The sequence below is a fragment of the Cetorhinus maximus genome, chromosome 2, assembly GCF_964194155.1.
Source record: "Cetorhinus maximus chromosome 2, sCetMax3.hap1.1, whole genome shotgun sequence".
Taxonomy (NCBI): Eukaryota; Metazoa; Chordata; class Chondrichthyes; order Lamniformes; family Cetorhinidae; genus Cetorhinus; species Cetorhinus maximus.
This window is the reverse complement of record NC_135880.1, coordinates 183777470-183796396: the sequence shown is the minus strand read 5'-3', so window position 1 is coordinate 183796396 and position 18927 is coordinate 183777470. Positions and strand designations below refer to the sequence as shown.

Sequence of the window (18927 nt, the reverse complement as noted above, 5' to 3'; positions counted from 1 at the left end):
ACTGCTTGCTGCACCTGCATGCTTGCTTTCAGTGATTGGTGTACAAGGACACGCAGGTCCCTTTGTACATCAACATTTCCCAATCTATCACCATTTAAATAATACTCTGCCATTCTGTTTTTCCTATCAACGTGGATAACTTCACACTTATCCACGTTATACTGCATCTGCCATGTATTTGCCCATTCACTCAACTTGTCTAAATTGCCTTGAAGCATGTTAACATCCTCTTCACCACTCTCATTCCCACCAAGCTTCGTGTCATCAGCAAACTTGGAAATATTACATTTGGTTCCCTCATCCAAATCACTGATATATATTGTGAATAGCTGGGGCCCAAGCACTGATCCCTGCAGTACCCCACTAGTCACCGCCTGCCACTCCTAAAAAGACCCATTTATTCCTGCTCTCTGTTTCCTGTCTGCTAACCAATTCTCAATCCATGCCAATGTATTACCCCCAATCCCATGTGCTTTAATTTTACACATTAACCTCTCATGTATGAGTCTGAGTTACTGTGACAACAGAAACTTTTCCATGCATGCTGTAGTCTGGAGCTATGAATAGTGGTGGGAGAGGCTCCAATTTCCTTCCATCACATGGCTGACCAGGAATCTCTCCCTCTCTTACCGCCTGAGATTGGCGAATGTTGGAAGGAGCTACAGATTGGTACTCCACCTGATTGGCCATGTTTTTAATTTACCTTCCATGGGCATCAAGTCCTGGAGTAGGACTAGAACCTGGTGCTTCTAGCTCAGAGGCAGGGACACTAACAAATGCACCACGAGACCCGCTCAAACAATAACTCCACACTGTAACTTAATAATCGTTCAGTGAATTATCAAAGAATTTCATATCATATAAATTATTAGAGCAGAGAATTCTCATGACACAGGATGCAGATTACCCAATACAGTAACTGACTACAGCTCATAATAACACGCTTTCTAAATTGGTATAATCAGTATTGACGCTCATTTACCATGTAAAGCACATTGCATTTAGTACTATGACAGTTAATTACAATTCCATTTTGCTAGCTGTAAATGAGGGATTGTATACATGTAGCTTATCTGGAGCAAAACTTTATTTAATTGCTAGCTGCTTTCATGGTTGAACAGCAAAAATAATTAATTCACTGTCCGGAATATCTAATAATATTTGTATGTTCTCTCTCTCTCTCTCTCTCTCTCTCTCTCTCACTGCCTCTTTCCTTATTCCTGTCTTATAATAGATCCACCAGTATACTAGGTATTCTGTCACGGACAGAATTTATATGTTCCCTTTTACAATCCGTGATCAGTATGTTTGTATGCAAGAGGTGTGTGTTTTCTTATCCTCAGAGTGAATGTACCAATTAAATAAAACCAGCAGCAAGGTTTTGTTCGTTCAAAAATAAAGAAGGTTATTTATTATCACACACTTAACCTGGATTTTAAAACACGCGTCTCACTTACTTGTCTCACACACACAAAGATTAGATACAGATGAATATTATACTGTTACAGGTTGTGTTTATCTCAGTCTCTTTCGTGGCAGGCCTGTGGTTTCTTTGATGGTTTTGATGCTTTAAAGTTGAAGTGAGGGATTTGTAAAGCGAAGGATTCTCAGCAGGCTGAGAGGTTTCTCAAAGTTGAATTTTTAGGAGGTTGGTTTACGGGCAAACTTGAAGTTAGAACAAGTTGTGGAGAGTCCTTCTCTCTGTTAGGATCTCCAGATATTGCTGTTTATTACCCTGGTTGTTTGAATTACTTGTAGCTAGTTCAATGGATTTCAGTGGAACTCTGCAAGCAGCTTCTAGCAACAAAAATAGTTCTCTGATCATGTGATTTCCATAAGTTCAAAGTCCTTTTCCCAAACAAAGGGTGGTGTGTATTTTGATTCCAATCATCCTGTGTTGTCAATTGGCACATTGAGATTTATCCAGCCTAGTTTGGACAAGGGAAACTATCATAATACAATGGAAGATTGATAGGATCCATTCACATCCATCTTACATACATTGAATTTCGATGTCCCCTTTTGTCCAAGGTGAAACAGAGAGACAGGCGGGTAGGAATTCTATAGTTCTTTTGTGTTGATCCATCCTTAAACAAAGGGGTGTGTGAATTCCTCACAGGTCTGTGAATGTCCATATTTAATTTTGGTATTTGGTTGAGATTTAAGATCGTCTGAAGCTCAAAAATGCCAAAGGTCACATGATTTGAAGCAGCCGTTTTAATAGTCTGCTTGTGTCCAGTTTTAAACATATTGACTGGAAGTTCATAATAAAGGGATATGAGAATTGAAAAAAGCCAGGTGATAATGAAACAACCATTGTTATTTGTTTATTTGTTAAAATGGCTGATGAGTCATTCATTCCAGGTTGTGCTTTTCCTAAATTTTGTTCTGTTCCAGAACTAGGATTATAATGGTAGGCAGTACAGTAATCAATGTGAACGGGTACTCAGGTCTATTCTTTATGGACTAGTGTCATCATCAAGCATGTTTCTGGTTCCATAAAGTATGAGATTGAGTCTGATATCATTGGATCTACAGCTAGGGATAGATTAGAATGGGTTTTCTACATTCACTGAGCGATAAAAAGCTTCCTTAACAACAATTTTAATTTCTCTATGCTTCTAACATTCAGCTACATCCAAAATCTCTTCATAAAGGCCAGACTTATTACCTCAATGGGCGTGCGGGCAGCCGAACTCCGGCGGCGAAACAGGGCCCGCCGCCATTTTGAGTGGGCGGGCCAATTAAGGCCCGCCCAGTGGCCTGCCCGACGCGAAGCACATAGCGCTTCCTGTTCCGGGGGAGGAGGGAATCCCCCATCTGTCAGAGTGCGCTCTTTCACACACGCGCGCACTGCTCCCTGAGGCGAAGTGCTGCCTCAGGGAGATCGCTGACAGTGTCAAAAACATTAAAAATAGAAAAATATAAAAATTATTAACATGTCCCCCTCATGTGACAATGTCACACGAGATTGGAAATGTTAATAAAAAGGACATAAACTTTATTAAAGTTTTTAAAAATGGACATGAAACTTCATCCCACCGGTGGATGAGGTTTCATGCATTATCAGGAGCCCGCTGGGGCTCCTGGCCTGCCCGCCAGCCTTAAGGTTGGACGGGCAGGGCCTTTAGTTGGTTTAATTACCCTGTCAATGGCCTCAATTTTGATTTCGCTATCCGCCCACCTTCCTGAAAATTTAAAGGGACCGGGATGACGTCGGGGGTTCCTCCTGACATCATCCCACGTCATTTTCCCCTCGGCAACTGGGCCCCGCCCCCAAATCGCCAACGGCAAAATTCTGCCCAAAATGTCATCAAATCACTCCAGAGACTGAGCCACAGAATGAGATATTAGCACGAATGACTAAAAACTTGGTCAGTGTGTTTTAAGGAGGATATCATTGGAGAGGGGAGGAGGATATCAATGGAGAGGGGAGGAGGATATCAATGGAGAGGGGAGGAGGATATCAATGGAGAGGGGTGGAGGATATCAATGGAGAGGGGATGAGGATATCAATGGAAAGGGGTGGAGGATATCAATGGAGAGGGAAGGAGGATATCAATGGAGAGGGGTGGAGGATATCAATGGAGAGGGGAGGAGGATATCAATGGAGAGGGGTGGAGGATATCAGTGGAGAGGGGAGGAGGATATCAATGGCGAGGGGTGGAGGATATCAATGGAGAGGAGAGGAGGATATCAATGGAGAGGGGAGGAGGATATCAATGGAGAGGGGAGGAAGATATCAATGGAGAGGGGAGGAGGATATCAATGGAGAGGGGTGGAGGATATCAATGGAGAGGGGTGGAGGATATCAATGGAGAGGGGAGGAGGATATCAATGGAGAAGGGTGGAGGATATCAATGGAGAGGGGAGGAGGATATCAATGGAGAGGGGTGGAGGATATCAATGGAGAGGGGTGGAGGATATCAATGGAGAGGGGTGGAGGATATCAATGGAGAGGGGAGGAGGATATCAATGGAGAGGGGTGGAGGATATCAATGGAGAGGGGAGGAGGATATCAATGGAGAGGGGTGGAGGATATCAATAGAGAGGGGAGGAGGATATCAATGGAGAGGGGTGGAGGATATCAATGGAGAGGGGAAGAGGATATCAATGGAGAGGGGAGGAGGATATCAATGGAGAGGGGTGGAGGATATCAATGGAGAGGGGAGGAGGATATCAATGGAGAGGGGTGGAGGATATCAATGGAGAGGGGAGGAGGATATCAATGGAGAGGGGTGGAGGATATCAATGGAGAGGGGTGGAGGTGTTTAAGGAGGATGTATGGAGCCTGAAGGCAGAACAAACAGCGGAGTATCTACAAGAGGCCAGGAATGGAGGAGCACAGAGATCTCAGAGGGTTGTGGAGCTGGAGAAGGTTAAAAAGATAGGGAGGGGTCAGGCCATGGAGGGATTTAAATATGAGAATGAGAATTCTAAAATCAAGGCATGCTGGACCGGGAGCCAATGTAGGCCAACAGCCACAGAGGAGCTGGGTGAATAGGACCTGTTGTGTTCAATTGGATGGTGTTTGATTGTATGTGTCTGTTGACTGCTCATTATGCTGTGAGTCAAGCCTGTGGGTGTGGTTACAGGGAAACTGAACTAAGCTTGAGGATGCAGGTAATTTAAAAGTGATGTGTGCCTGGAAGCGCTATGCGCTCCCTGTGCGGGCGGGGAGGGGGATTCCCTCAGCCGGGAGTGCGCTCATTCCCGCATGCGCGCAAAAGAGTGCACAGGTCTCCCTGAGACTAAGTGCTGCCTTGTGGAGATTGGCTCCAATTTAAAACTTTGAATGAAGATTAGAAAAAAATTTCCCTGCAATGCCCCCTCATGTGACACTGTCGCATGGGTGGGACATGTCCATAACTTTTATTGTAAAATATTCTGCATTTTTTAAATCACTCGTGAAACCTCATCCTGCCCATGGATAAGGTTTCATGTTTTTTTACAAGCCCGGTCAAGGTTCCCGGCCTGCTCGCCAACCTTAAGGTTGGACAGGCAGGTCCATTAATGAGTTCAATTGGTTTTTTTAATGGCCTTAATAGGCCGTTGACAGGTCAGCGGGAACGCATCCGAGTTGGATGCACGCCCGCTGAACTGACAATCTAAATGATGCGGGGGTGACATTGGGACGCACGGCCAATGTATCCCTGTGTCACTTAGTGTGTCGGCGAGCGGGCCCCACCCCCGCTCGCTGACCGGAAGATGCTGCCCACTATGTCTATGTTTGAAACGGTGGTAAGTGCACTCAAAAACTACTCTGGGCCAAAGAAAAGTGTGGTGACCGAATGATGCACATTCTGTCAGAGATGACAGGGAAATGGAGCTCCTAAAACATGGGGCAGCTTTGCGGCAGTCGGCTTCCACATGTAAATTTGACACACTAACTGATGAGCTGATTTGTGACTATCTTATTGAAAAGGCTTTGATTCCATGAATTGGGGAATGGCTCCTAATGGAGGAAGATGATTTAAACGTGGAAAAAGTCACAACTTCGTCTGTCCAAATCGAATCAGCCATGTTAGATTCAAAGAGAATACACAGAAATGCACCCTTAGACTCAGGGTCGCGAACATAGTTTGTCCAATCAGCTCAGTGCAAGGGTTACAGACAAAGAAACCTCAGCAGGCTCATCAACTCTTGCCCATCATGGTCAGGCACCCTCAAAAATGTGTCCAAATTCTTTTTTATTCGTTCATGTGGGCATCACTGGCAAGGCCAGCATTTTTTGTCAAATAGTAGAGGTTTCCATTGATTCACAACATCAGGTCCGCTCAAGGGGAAATGCGTAACTTAAAAATAAATTACTTCTCAAAAGGTGCACATGTATTTGAAGAAGTCTTCGTCAGTTTAACACAAGGAGGAATCTATTCCCAAGAATGAAATATAGCATGTATGTAGCGTCACGCGTGGTAAAGTATCGATATCTATATTGTGCGACAAACTCTACTGTTCTTATTTTGCGCAATTTTCTCTCACTCCTGTGACAGACACTCTTCAGGCTCACACGACTTAGTTATTCCGGTTTTCGGAATGCTCACAGTTCCAGTACTGTACCAAAAAGTCACCATGGACAAGTTCACATCCTACACAGCCAAAGGCAGAAGCCTTATGGGGATAAACCTGTTCAATAAGCTTGCCTTCAAACTTGAAGCTCCCATCAGAGCGCACACATATTAACGTGATTGATGGCACGGACTCCACAGTGTGGGACTCATTAGGGAATATATTGCATTCTACACCGTGGGATTCATCTACTGCTCACCAGCCTAACGTCATGACTATAAAAACAAAAAGCTAAAAGCTACTGCGGATGCTGGAAATCCAAAACAAAATAAAAACAGAATTACCTGGAAAAACTCAGCAAGTCTGGCAGCATCGGCGGAGAAGAAATCAGTCAACGTTTCGAGCCCTCATGGCCCTTCAGCAGAACTGAAGCATAGTTTCAACAAGGGAGAAATATAAATTGGTTTAAGGTGGGTGGGGGGGAAGAGACACATTGAGGGTGTGGTGTGAGCAGATAATCAAAAGATGTCAGAGACAAAAGGGTCAAAGAGGTGTTGAAGGTGGTGGTCTTTGTCTGAGAAAAGTGCTAATTAAGAATGCAAGACAGGATATTCAAAGTACAGCTCTAGTGGGGGTGGGGTGGAAAGACTAAAGGTTTTAGTTTTAGATTTAAAAATAATGGAAATAGGTGGGGAAAGAAGAATCTATATAAATTATTGAAAAAAAAGGCGGGTGGGGGGGGAAAAGAAACGGGGTGGGGATGGGGGGAGGGGGAGTTTAAGATCTAAAGTTGTTGAATTCAATATTCAGCCCAGAAGGCTGTAAAGTGCCTAGTCGGAAGATGAGGTGCTGTTCCTCCAGTTTGCGTTGGGCTTCACTGGAACAATGCAACAAGCCAAGGACAGACATGTGGGCAAGAGAACAGGGTGGAGTGTTAAAATGGCAAGCGACAGGGAGGTTTGGGTCTTTCTTGCGGACAGACCGCAGGTGTTCCGCAAAACGGTCGCCCAGTTTGCGTTTGGTCTCTCCAATGTAGAGGAGACCGCATTGGGAGCAACGAATGCAGTAGACTAAGTTAGGGGAAATGCAAGTGAAATGCTGCTTCACTTGAAAGGAGTGTTTGGGCCCTTGGACGGTGAAGAGAGAGGAAGTGAAGGGGCAGGTGTTGCATCTTCTGCGTGGGCATGGGGAGGTGCCATAAGTGGGGGTTGAGGAGTAGGGGGTGATGGAGGAGTGGACCAGGGTGTCCCGGAGGGAACGATCCCTACGGAATGCCGTCAAGGGGGGTGAAGGGAAGATGTGTTTGGTGGTGGCATCATGCTGGAGTTGGCGGAAATGGCGGAGGATGATCCTTTGAATGCGGAGGCTGGTGGGGTGATAAGTGAGGACAAGGGGGACCCTATCATGTTTCTGGGAAGGAGGAGAAGGCGTGAGGGAGGATGCGCAGGATATGGGCCGGACACGGTTGAGGGCCCTGTCAACGACCGTGGATGGAAAACCTCGGTTAAGGAAGAAGGAGGACATGTCAGAGGAGCTGTTTTTGAAGGTAGCGTCATCAGAACAGATGCGACGGAGGCGAAGGAACTGAGAGAATGGGATGGAGTCTTTACAGGAAGCGGGGTGTGAGGAGCTGTAGTCGAGGTAGCTGTGGGAGTCGGTAGGCTTGTAATGGATATTGGTGGACAGTCTATCATCAGAAATTGAGACAGAGAGGTCAAGGAAGGGAAGAGAAGTGTCAGAGATGGACCATGTGAAGATGATGGAGGGGTGGAAATTGGAAGCAAAATTAATAAGTTTTTCCAGGTCCCGACGAGAGCACGAAGCAGCACCGAAGTAATCATCGATGTACCGGAGAAAGAGTTGTGGGAGGGGGCCGGAGTAGGACTGGAACAAGGAATGTTCCACATACCCCATAAAGAGACAGGCATAGCTGGGGCCCATGCGGGTACCCATAGCCACACCTTTTATTTGGAGGAAGTGAGAGGAGTTAAAGGAGAAATTGTTCAGTGTGAGAACAAGTTCAGCCAGACGGAGGAGAGTAGTGGTGGATGGGGATTGTTGGGGCCTCTGTTCAAGGAAGAAGCTAAGGGCCCTCAGACCATCCTGGTGGGGGATGGAGGTGTAGAGGGATTGGACATCCAGACATTAGCCGTCTCAATTTCTCTGCTCCTCTCACCCATTCTAATCTGTCTCTCTCTGAACTCACTGCACTCCGTTCTCTCAGGTCCAACCCCAACATTGTCATCAAACCCGCTGACAAGGGTGGTACTGTTGTTGTCTGGCGCATTGACCTCTACCTCGCGGAGGCTGAGCGTCAACTCGCAGACGTTTCCTCCTACCTCTCCCTGGACCATGACCCCACCACAGAACATCAAGCCATTGTTTCCAGGACTGTCACTGACCTCATCTCCTCTGGAGATCTTCCTCCCACAGCTTCCAACTTGATAGTCACCCAACCTCGGACGGCCCGCTTCTACCTCCTACCCAAAATCCACAAACAGAACTGTCCTGGCAGACCGATCGTGTCAGCCTGTTCCTGCCCCACGGAACTCATTTCTCGTTATCTTGACTCCCTTCTCTCTCCCCTTGTCCAGTCCCTTCCCACCTACATCCGTGATTCCTCTGACACCTTACGTCACATCAACAATTTCCAGTTCCCTGGCCCCAACAGCTTCCTCTTCACCATGGATGTCCAATCCCTCTACACCTCCATCCCCCACCAGGATGGTCTGAGGGCCCTTAGCTTCTTCCTTGAACAGAGGCCCCAACAATCCCCATCCACCACTACTCTCCTCCGTCTGGCTGAACTTGTTCTCACACTGAACAATTTCTCCTTTAACTCCTCTCACTTCCTCCAAATAAAAGGTGTGGCTATGGGTACCCGCATGGGCCCCAGCTATGCCTGTCTCTTTATGGGGTATGTGGAACATTCCTTGTTCCAGTCCTACTCCGGCCCCCTCCCACAACTCTTTCTCCGGTACATCGATGATTACTTCGGTGCTGCTTCGTGCTCTCGTCGGGACCTGGAAAAACTTATTAATTTTGCTTCCAATTTCCACCCCTCCATCATCTTCACATGGTCCATCTCTGACACTTCTCTTCCCTTCCTTGACCTCTCTGTCTCAATTTCTGATGATAGACTGTCCACCAATATCCATTACAAGCCTACCGACTCCCACAGCTACCTCGACTACAGCTCCTCACACCCCGCTTCCTGTAAAGACTCCATCCCATTCTCTCAGTTCCTTCGCCTCCGTCGCATCTGTTCTGATGACGCTACCTTCAAAAACAGCTCCTCTGACATGTCCTCCTTCTTCCTTAACCGAGGTTTTCCATCCACGGTCGTTGACAGGGCCCTCAACCGTGTCCGGCCCATATCCTGCGCATCCTCCCTCACGCCTTCTCCTCCTTCCCAGAAACATGATAGGGTCCCCCTTGTCCTCACTTATCACCCCACCAGCCTCCGCATTCAAAGGATCATCCTCCGCCATTTCCGCCAACTCCAGCATGATGCCACCACCAAACACATCTTCCCTTCACCCCCCTTGACGGCATTCCGTAGGGATCGTTCCCTCCGGGACACCCTGGTCCACTCCTCCATCACCCCCTACTCCTCAACCCCCACTTATGGCACCTCCCCATGCCCACGCAGAAGATGCAACACCTGCCCCTTCACTTCCTCTCTCTTCACCGTCCAAGGGCCCAAACACTCCTTTCAAGTGAAGCAGCATTTCACTTGCATTTCCCCTAACTTAGTCTACTGCATTCGTTGCTCCCAATGCGGTCTCCTCTACATTGGAGAGACCAAACGCAAACTGGGCGACCGTTTTGCGGAACACCTGCGGTCTGTCCGCAAGAAAGACCCAAACCTCCCTGTCGCTTGCCATTTTAACACTCCACCCTGTTCTCTTGCCCACATGTCTGTCCTTGGCTTGTTGCATTGTTCCAGTGAAGCCCAACGCAAACTGGAGGAACAGCACCTCATCTTCCGACTAGGCACTTTACAGCCTTCTGGGCTGAATATTGAATTCAACAACTTTAGATCTTAAACTCCCCCTCCCCCCATCCCCACCCCGTTTCTTTTCCCCCCCCACCCGCCTTTTTTTTCAATAATTTATATAGATTCTTCTTTCCCCACCTATTTCCATTATTTTTAAATCTAAAACTAAAACCTTTAGTCTTTCCACCCCACCCCCACTAGAGCTGTACTTTGAATATCCTGTCTTGCATTCTTAATTAGCACTTTTCTCAGACAAAGACCACCACCTTCAACACCTCTTTGACCCTTTTGTCTCTGACATCTTTTGATTATCTGCTCACACCACACCCTCAATGTGTCTCTTCCCCCCCACCCACCTTAAACCAATTTATATTTCTCCCTTGTTGAAACTATGCTTCAGTTCTGCTGAAGGGCCATGAGGGCTCGAAACGTTGACTGATTTCTTCTCCGCCGATGCTGCCAGACTTGCTGAGTTTTTCCAGGTAATTCTGTTTTTATAACGTCATGACTACCTCCCTCTCCTAAAGGGATGACTGAAGGCCAGGCTCCGGGGTGGGTGGGGGGGGGTGTTAAAAGGTTTCATTTTTTGGCAGCTGGATGGCATCACTTCTCTTCTTGGATCTCAGTGAAACTTCTCCTTAATATTATCTGCCCCCAACACCCAGCCCCCACTGCATAAATTAATCACCTTCTGCCAACTCAGCCCTGTGATGTGCTGTAGCTTCTCTCCCATCCCAGAATGGTGAGCCCGCACCATACTCAGAGCCCATCGACTCTGTGCAAAGGAAGTTTAACCATCAAAATTGGCCACTTCAAACTCTCCCCTAAAGTCGGGCCATCAGAAACATCATTTTTTTCGCACAGAAGATTTTAAATTTCTGATTTGTTTTTTCCTTTCATTACTTCCTCCTGGAAAGGACTCTGCATTTTATGGTTCAAGCCATGGGTTGGTGATAACTACAATCAAACCCTTGCAGAAAAAGGAAATTAAATGTTTTCAGGGCCGTTTTTAAATTCACAAATGACAAGTAAATAATGAGCTCTGATTTAAACACCAACACTTGGGGTTAAATTCCACACACTGCATTCGGAAGCAATTTTCCAAACTTTGATCATTCAACGATTGCCATTTTCTCTCAGCTTGCTGTTCATTCCAAAGAACTAAAGAAAACTGGAGAGCCTTTAGGTAGAGAGGGAAAATTTTGAAGTTCTCACTTGTAAAGTATAAATTGTCAGTACTTAACACAATACTCAAAACCTAGACATATTTCCAAAGACTCCTTTGTTAATCATATGAAAACCATCATAATGAGAAGCTTCAAACAGCTTTATAACATTGAGAATACCAAAGTGTACATCTGATGTTCCTTGTGTAGTCCCAGCTGTATTTTAAAATGACAAGAAAGAATGGACAATATTTTCCAATATGAAGCTGTAATTTGCACACACTGCACTGGAAAGTATGTTAATAAATTGTGAAAACTGTTAACCATCTCTCACACTTTAGCCTTCATGGTTGCTAAATGTTAAAATGCTCTAATCACCTGTAAAGTGCAAAATATAAAGACAATTGAGTTGATGGGATAGCTGGGATGGCACAGACTGTGACATACTGTACAGTGAAACCTGCGCATAAGCCCACCTTTGGAACTGACTAGCTAGGCTTAATGTGACTTTATTGACCCAAGGGGTGGGATTTTCCAGCCCCGCCCGCTGCTGGGACCATCCGATCCCGCCAAAGGTCAATGGGCTTTTGGCTGGGCCGCTGAATCCCCCATGCGAGTCCCACCACGACAGGGCTGGACAATCCCGGTCATGGTTTTCCACTATCAGTTTGAGTCTCGGTCACTCGATCGCTGCTGGGGTGACTTTAGCTACCCAATATAGAGGGTGGTCTTCTCAGACAAGTTTCAATGAATTCTGGATGGTTTGGAAACTAAACTGTTACTGTGAACATAAAAGGAACATGGAGCACTGAAAGACATCACCTAAATACAGCAACAGGTTTTAAAGTTCATATTGAACATGACTAATACATCTTGGAATGTGAGACCAAGCAATGGTTTTCCCGTTTAAATAAATGCATCAGTTGTTGTTAATACTGGAGTCACAAGACCTGAAATGTCCTATTTACATTTGTCACATTATCTCGCCCCATGTGAGAGTGTGTGTGTGAATGTGTGTGTGTGTGTGTGTGCGCGCGCACGTGCACAGTGTGTGAATTTGTGTGTGTGTGAATCTGTGTGCGTGTATGTGCGTTTGTATGAATGTGTGTATGTGTGTTTGTATGAATGTGTGTGTGTGTGTGAGTCTGTGTGAGAGAGTGTATGTATGTGTGCACATGTGTGAATGTGTGTGCGTGCGTGTTTGTGTGAGTGTGAGAGTGTGTGTATGTGTACACGTGTGTGAATCTGTGTGTGTGTGTATGTACGTGTGCACGTGTGAATCTGTGTGTGTGTGTGAATCTGTGTGAGTGTATGTGTACGCATATATACCTGAAATATTGGATTAGCTACAACTCACCAAAGTTTGACTCATCACCAAGTTCCTTTCCAAACTTGATCATACTTTCCCCCAGCAGCCCCTCAGCCTGAGGGTAACCTGGTCCTTTCTCCTGCCCTCGAATCTTGGACATTGTGTTGATCATTGTCAGTTTCGCTCTGGAGGCTAAATACAGAAAAAGCACAGGTATGTACACAAATCATTCATTTTCCTAAACTCTAACATTTGATTACAGATACTCGTCAAGTGAAAACAGAAACATTTACACACATATATCATGTAAATACACACACTGAATTATATCATGTAACAACACACATATACCCACTGAAGTATGTCATGTAAATAGAGAACAGAGAAGATCATCGCCCCTGTTGTTACATCACATTTACAGGGCACAGTTTTGGGACAGCCTATCCCTTTAAATCACTGACTGTCCATGTTCTTCTGGAGCTGCTGCTTGATGATTGCCAGAAAACTTGGGTGTCACCATTTTGGATCTTGTTTAATCTGGTGTGAGTGGGGTTAGCACGTACTGACGTGTACATTCCTACTGTATCGTCCTGGTCTACCTGGTCAAAGGCACAGATAGTTTTCTCTAGTGGAGTGGTTCTCGAAGAGTATACTGCCATTAGCTGTATATGGAGTCTGGTTGATAGAGGCGGTGTACACATCCTTTTAGTATAGATGGTGTTGACTGGAGTTAGTCAAGTTTGGCCTTACTGGAAAGAGGATGAGCAGCTTTCAGTCTGTATCAGTTTATGACAACATTGATTATTTGTGTCTATTTTTAGTTTGGTGGTTCTTAATTTAAATCCAGTTGTTATATATAAGGGGGCTGAACTTCTGCAGATTCTGCTAATGTTACAGTTGGAGATTGTGAGAAACTGCCGGAGCTGCACTCAGGAGAGTTTAACATCTAGCTGAAACTGGAGGCCGGTGGGGGGGTGGGTGGGGGGGGGGTGTAGTGGGGCATGTAAAATAAGGCAGGTGCTCACCCCACCACCTCTCCCTGTCCATCCCTGAGCTCAGCCCCATAATACGGAGGGGGCGGGGGGAGGGGGCGGGGGGAGAGGGCGGGGGGAGAGGCCGCTGAAATCGGCAGAATGTCTGCCATATTTAAATAAATAATTAGGGGTAAATTGAGCTCGTTAAGAAGCCATCTGACCCCAATAATACGCTGCCCACACCATAAAATGGTTGGAGTGGGTAATCGGGAGGGAGTGGGCGGGCCACTTTTTAAAAAAACTTTTTCAAAGGGCAAGAAGGGAGGGGGCGGTACTACCTTCATTTGTTGGTGGGGGGGGCACTTTGCAGATTGGGGGGGTGACTCCCCAAGATAGAACACCCTCTTTCTTCCTACCCATCTGCTCTATAAAACACACCACCCCCACTCCCACTCCCAACCCCAACCCATCCCCACCCCAAACCCCACCCCAACCCACCCCTCCCTAAACTGCCCAAACTCTCCCTTCCAAGACCCTGGACTTTCCCGTTTCTAGGGTCTACGGGTCTTTTTCTTGAGCTTGCTTGCAGTCCCGACAGTGCCCACTAAGGCGCTCTTGGCACTGCCGGGATTGGTGGAGCTGCCAGCCAATCCGATTGGTTGGATCATCGTAATATGCTGCCTGAGTCTCGTACCAAGCCTTTCCTCCCACGATGTTATACTGCACATTACTCAAAAATTATTGATGATAAAGCCTTAACTCTTTAAGCTGCTTTTTAAAAAATTGCTTAGTCTGCTTGAGGAGTTAGGTGGCAGGGTGTCTAATAAAAATATGTAACTATATTATGTACCGGTTGTGTTTCGTAAATTAAAATGCCTCAGTATTTTACATTTAAATGAGAGATGTGGTGCTTGACTGATTCTAAAGGCTAGAGTGCATCTAATGGAGACAACAAATGTCCAGTAACCAAAGGCTATTACCAGAATGGATTATCCTTCTGTTTTCTGGGCACATTACTGAAATTGGATCTCAATCCCAAGAATTGGATAGATATTATCAAATGTATGGGATTCAGTACTTGCTCAGGAGAGTGATCTAAGATAGGAGAGCTGAAATGATCAAGAGTAAGATGATTAGAAAAGACCCAACAATGTAAGCTGGCCTCTGCTGGAATGGCAAAGGGTTGTGGCCTTGAGGAATGATTCTCACCAGTATTGGCCACAGGAGCATGTGGTCTGCAAGCTCATATGTGGTGGGGTGAATTTTTACAAGGATTCTCCCATTTGCCCGCTGTAACTTTGACTGCAGAGCCATGGAAACCCCCGAAGAAGGGTACCAGTGGGCATTGTGTCATTTCCAAAGGGTCCTGTAGTTCTGCTGCCAAGGTTAGGGCAGCTGATCAGCCAAGTCCCAATGGGAATTGTCCCCCCAGCATATTCATTTATACTCCCTCTTCAAGAGAGGAAATCTTCCCTGAAATCTCGCAGCACAGTTTGACTGGTACCTCATGCTAAGGGCCACCAGCACTCGGATCTGCTTACAAAGCATGTGTCAATGTTCAGTTCTTGTTTTTTTAAAGTATTGCTTGCTGACATTCCTCCCTTCCTGGCTCTCATTGCTATCAAGGACACGCACACCCACCCCCACACCCACCACATACACACACACACACCACATACACATACACACACACAAATCCACCCACACACACACCCACCGACATGCACACGCACACATACACATGCCCACGCACGCACGCACACACACACCCACCACATACACACACCCACCCACACATGCCCACGCACACGCACGCACGCACGGCCTTAACAAAATCAGTTACAATTGATTGGATAATGGGGCCACTCTGACTAGTTTGTTTATTTTTCTACCTCAAGCTACATAGCCCATCAATAGAAATACATTGACCTTGATATGAGTCAAGATATTGTCTAATTTAACTCATCCATCATCAACACAGCTTCCTTTTAAATCTCTCTGCTTCCTTACAAGTAGAATTTGAATGTTTTCCATATAAAACGCAATTGAAACTAATTTGATTTCAGGATTACAGATCAGGTGGTATCTGTGGGAAACACAAATTGGATGGAGGGGCTTATACGTTAAATGTCTTATCCTTTTATTTTAATTCATTCATGGGATGTGGGCGTCACTCGTTAGGCCAGCATTTATTGCCCATCCCTAAGTGCCCTTGAGAAGGTGGTGGTGAGCTGCCTTTTTGAGCCGCTGCAGGGATTATTCCAGGGATCAGCATCATTCAGTGCATTGCTTCTTGATGACCTGTTCCGTCGTGTCCTCTATACAATCTGCACTAAGCTGATTAAGAGCTCCAATGTGGGAGATCTGTTAGAAGTCAGAGTGAATAGTTCAAAGTCTTGCCATGTGACACCATTTGAATCAGCAAGTCATGGTGAATCAGCACTCAGGTTAAAGAAGACCTTAATATCTGGAGTCTCTGTCATTTTAAAATCTGGTGTAATGTATTTGAAAACATGTTAAGAAGCAGGGTAGAGGAGAACAAAAACCATCCAGGACACACCTTGAACATTTGTGGATTTATTTTTCCAGTTGTAAAGTCACACTAATCCAGTGTGAATGCTCCGTAATGTTCACACAGCCAACTGACATGTACTGATAGATTACCTGGATTGGGCTGTAGATATTCTGTCGTTTTGGTCATTATTTCCATCACTGCTCGGCTAGTAATATCCACCTTCTGAAAACCAGAATAAATCAAAGGCAAATGAACTCAGAGGCAGAATAATGGCCCATTGCACTCTCTGTATGTGTAAACTCGAGAGCACAGCAACAAGAGAGCAAGGCCACCTTTGTGGTGGGATGAGATGGGCAGGCTCAAGGTTTTCTGTTTTTCTTACAATCTTACTTATTACAACACTAAGCTATTAAATCAGTCAAATGTTATGTTCCAGTCAAGTTACACTGGGCTGGCTGGCACAGAGCATTAACCATGAGTAACTCTACAGGGTGGAGCTAATTATAAAATTGTTGAGGACAGGAACATTTCTCTTAATGAACAGGTTTTTGATTTCTCTACACTGACCCTCGCTGATCATCACATTTCTGGTGGCATTTTGTGTTTCCTTCAATTTCCTTGCCTCCTCTCCTATAGGGGCAGATTCATTTTGGGATGCAGCTTTGAGTCTGCTCACCATTCTCTGGTCCCCGTCTTACTGGCCGTACACTATGAGTGAGCCTAGACTGTCAGCATGCCATCTGGGCCATCGATGGCATCATAACTGAACCTATTTCAGTCTTCCCCTGATGTCTCCACATTCGCAGTTCCCAGCAGAGGTCACTGGATTGTGATTAGTGACTGAAACACAGGCTGATTTTGGACTGTTTAGAGTAAGTAACATTCACAGGAACATCAGGTAAAATAAGTCCATTAGACCTAATTAGCACATGTGGCTTGGAATGGAGTCAAATTGTACCCATGAAGTTCAGTTGCAGCAATATGAATCTTTGGCTTTTTGATAGAGGTGAATTATTCACCTTGCTAAACTATGAGGTCAAACCCATGATCCCAAAAGGAAGCCATGAATTTTCAAGCATGGGTCAGGAAATTGAAGCCAGATGTTGCTGTTTTATCCCTAACTTGCCCTCCTTTTCAGCACAGTTTCCCCACTGGAATTATTCGTTTATATTTGGAGATTACATCTATGGAAAATAACAGGACTCTAAAAATACAAATCACTTTGTTACAAAGCATACAGTCACCTTTCAAGATAACTAGTTTTGTTTTCTAGCCTTTAAACATATTTTCCTCAGAAGCTATTTCAAGCTACAATCTACACCGGCCCATCTTTCAACTGTGATAATTTTAGATTAGGCTGCTAAACGGTGTTACTGCAAGTTGGAGGCTTGTGTGTTTTGTGTAAGTGTAAGGAAGAGCAACATTCAATTGGGAATTTACATTCCATTGAGATTGAGGTGTAATGCGTTCTGCAATCTAGCTGCTCCAATGTCCCAACAAGATCTCTGGGTAGATACAACTGTCATCGGCAGCTCAGTTTGAATCTGTTTTCTTTCTTGGTGTGGGTAAGACCATAAGACATAGGAGCAGAAATTAGGCCATTCGGCCCATCGAGTCTGCTCAGCCATTCAATCATGGCTGATAAGTTTCTCAACCCCATTCTCCTGCCTTCTCCCCATAACCTTTGATCCCCTTACCAATCAAGAACCTATCTATCTCGGTCTTAAATACACTCAATGAGTTGATTAGTTTGCCCAGTTTGTTGCGGAGAAGAATCTCCCTGCTGTGTATTCCTTGTTGATCCACAGGATTTTAAGTTGGCAGCTGGGATTGAATCTGTAGATTGGATTTGGCTTCACATACACCTGAAATGTTAGGCCTCAAAATTTGGTGCAGTCCAGATGGGATATCAATCACTACCGTTTCTGAATGAAAAGAACACGATAATAATCATCCAGAAACCAAACTAAAGATAAGGTATTGTTCCCACAGACATGTTACTCAAATATGGAAAGAAGTTGTATTCACACCAGCTGTGTAATTATACAAGGAAAATGTCATTAACTCTAGTGTTTTTTGCTGTGTTGAAGACTCCCTCAATGTTCTGTTGGGGTTTCAGTCAATCTTCAAGACTTTGGGTCAGTTTTTCAGAAGTGTTGTATTCGGTTACATTTTAAATTCCCACGAAGGCTTCTTTCTTTACAGAAAATCAAGTCAATTTTACGTATGTTAGCATAGAAAAAGCTATAATACTGGCAGGAATTTTCGGACCATTGAGAGAATAATAGAAATTTTGACAAGTTTATTATTTTAATGGTTAGCACTGAATTATGTTCTACTGTGTTCTGTTCCTTCGTATTGCTGCCTGAGTCTGCACACATAGACCTGGGCTTGTGTGTTTGTAGAACAGATAAACAACCAATACAATTTTGCTCATAACATTTAGAATATTTGGGGTTATTGGTCCAATCAATGCTTTACCGAGCTGAATATTATTTCGGGTTTAAGTATGTTGAAGAAAATAAACAGCATTACTTAGAGTTTGCTGAGCACAGGTCATCACTTTATTAACAGTAAACAGGAGTGTAATTAGCAAGGAAAAACATCACTATGTCAGCTACAGAACAGATGCATGGAGGCTAAATGTGCAAACCAGTGCAGGGAAGTTAAGTCACAATAATGAGTAATTACACTCAGAATGTTCAGCATTGTCAAGTGACTTGTATCATCAAAATCTTTGGTGGCAACGGCCCTTAATTAGATGTGAAACCAAAGTGATCCCTGTGATTAATCTCTTCCCCATTAATTCAGGGCACCCCCTGATCTGCTCTCGCACTTTACTGACATTGCACATTACTGACTTCATCCAAGTCCATCTGTTCCATTGTTGGTAACTCTATTCTTTCAGATCACACACCCTCAGGGACCACCTCCAATTCTCTTATGGGGCAACA

At 45.0% G+C, this 18927-nt stretch overlaps 1 protein-coding gene across 4 annotated transcripts in view; it reads right to left on the bottom strand.

The window, feature by feature from the left end:
• The window catches only part of LOC144668406 (endophilin-A1-like), a 172454-nt gene that overhangs the window by 15788 nt on the left and 137739 nt on the right, over positions 1–18927 (bottom strand). For all 4 annotated transcript variants that reach the window (XM_078530427.1, XM_078530445.1, XM_078530435.1 and 1 more), the window contains 2 exons: positions 16123–16195; positions 12533–12676 (listed from right to left, as the gene is read on the bottom strand). In XM_078530427.1, the coding sequence (XP_078386553.1) occupies positions 12533–12676; positions 16123–16195 (217 nt within the window). The remainder of the gene's footprint in view (positions 1–12532; positions 12677–16122; positions 16196–18927) is intronic.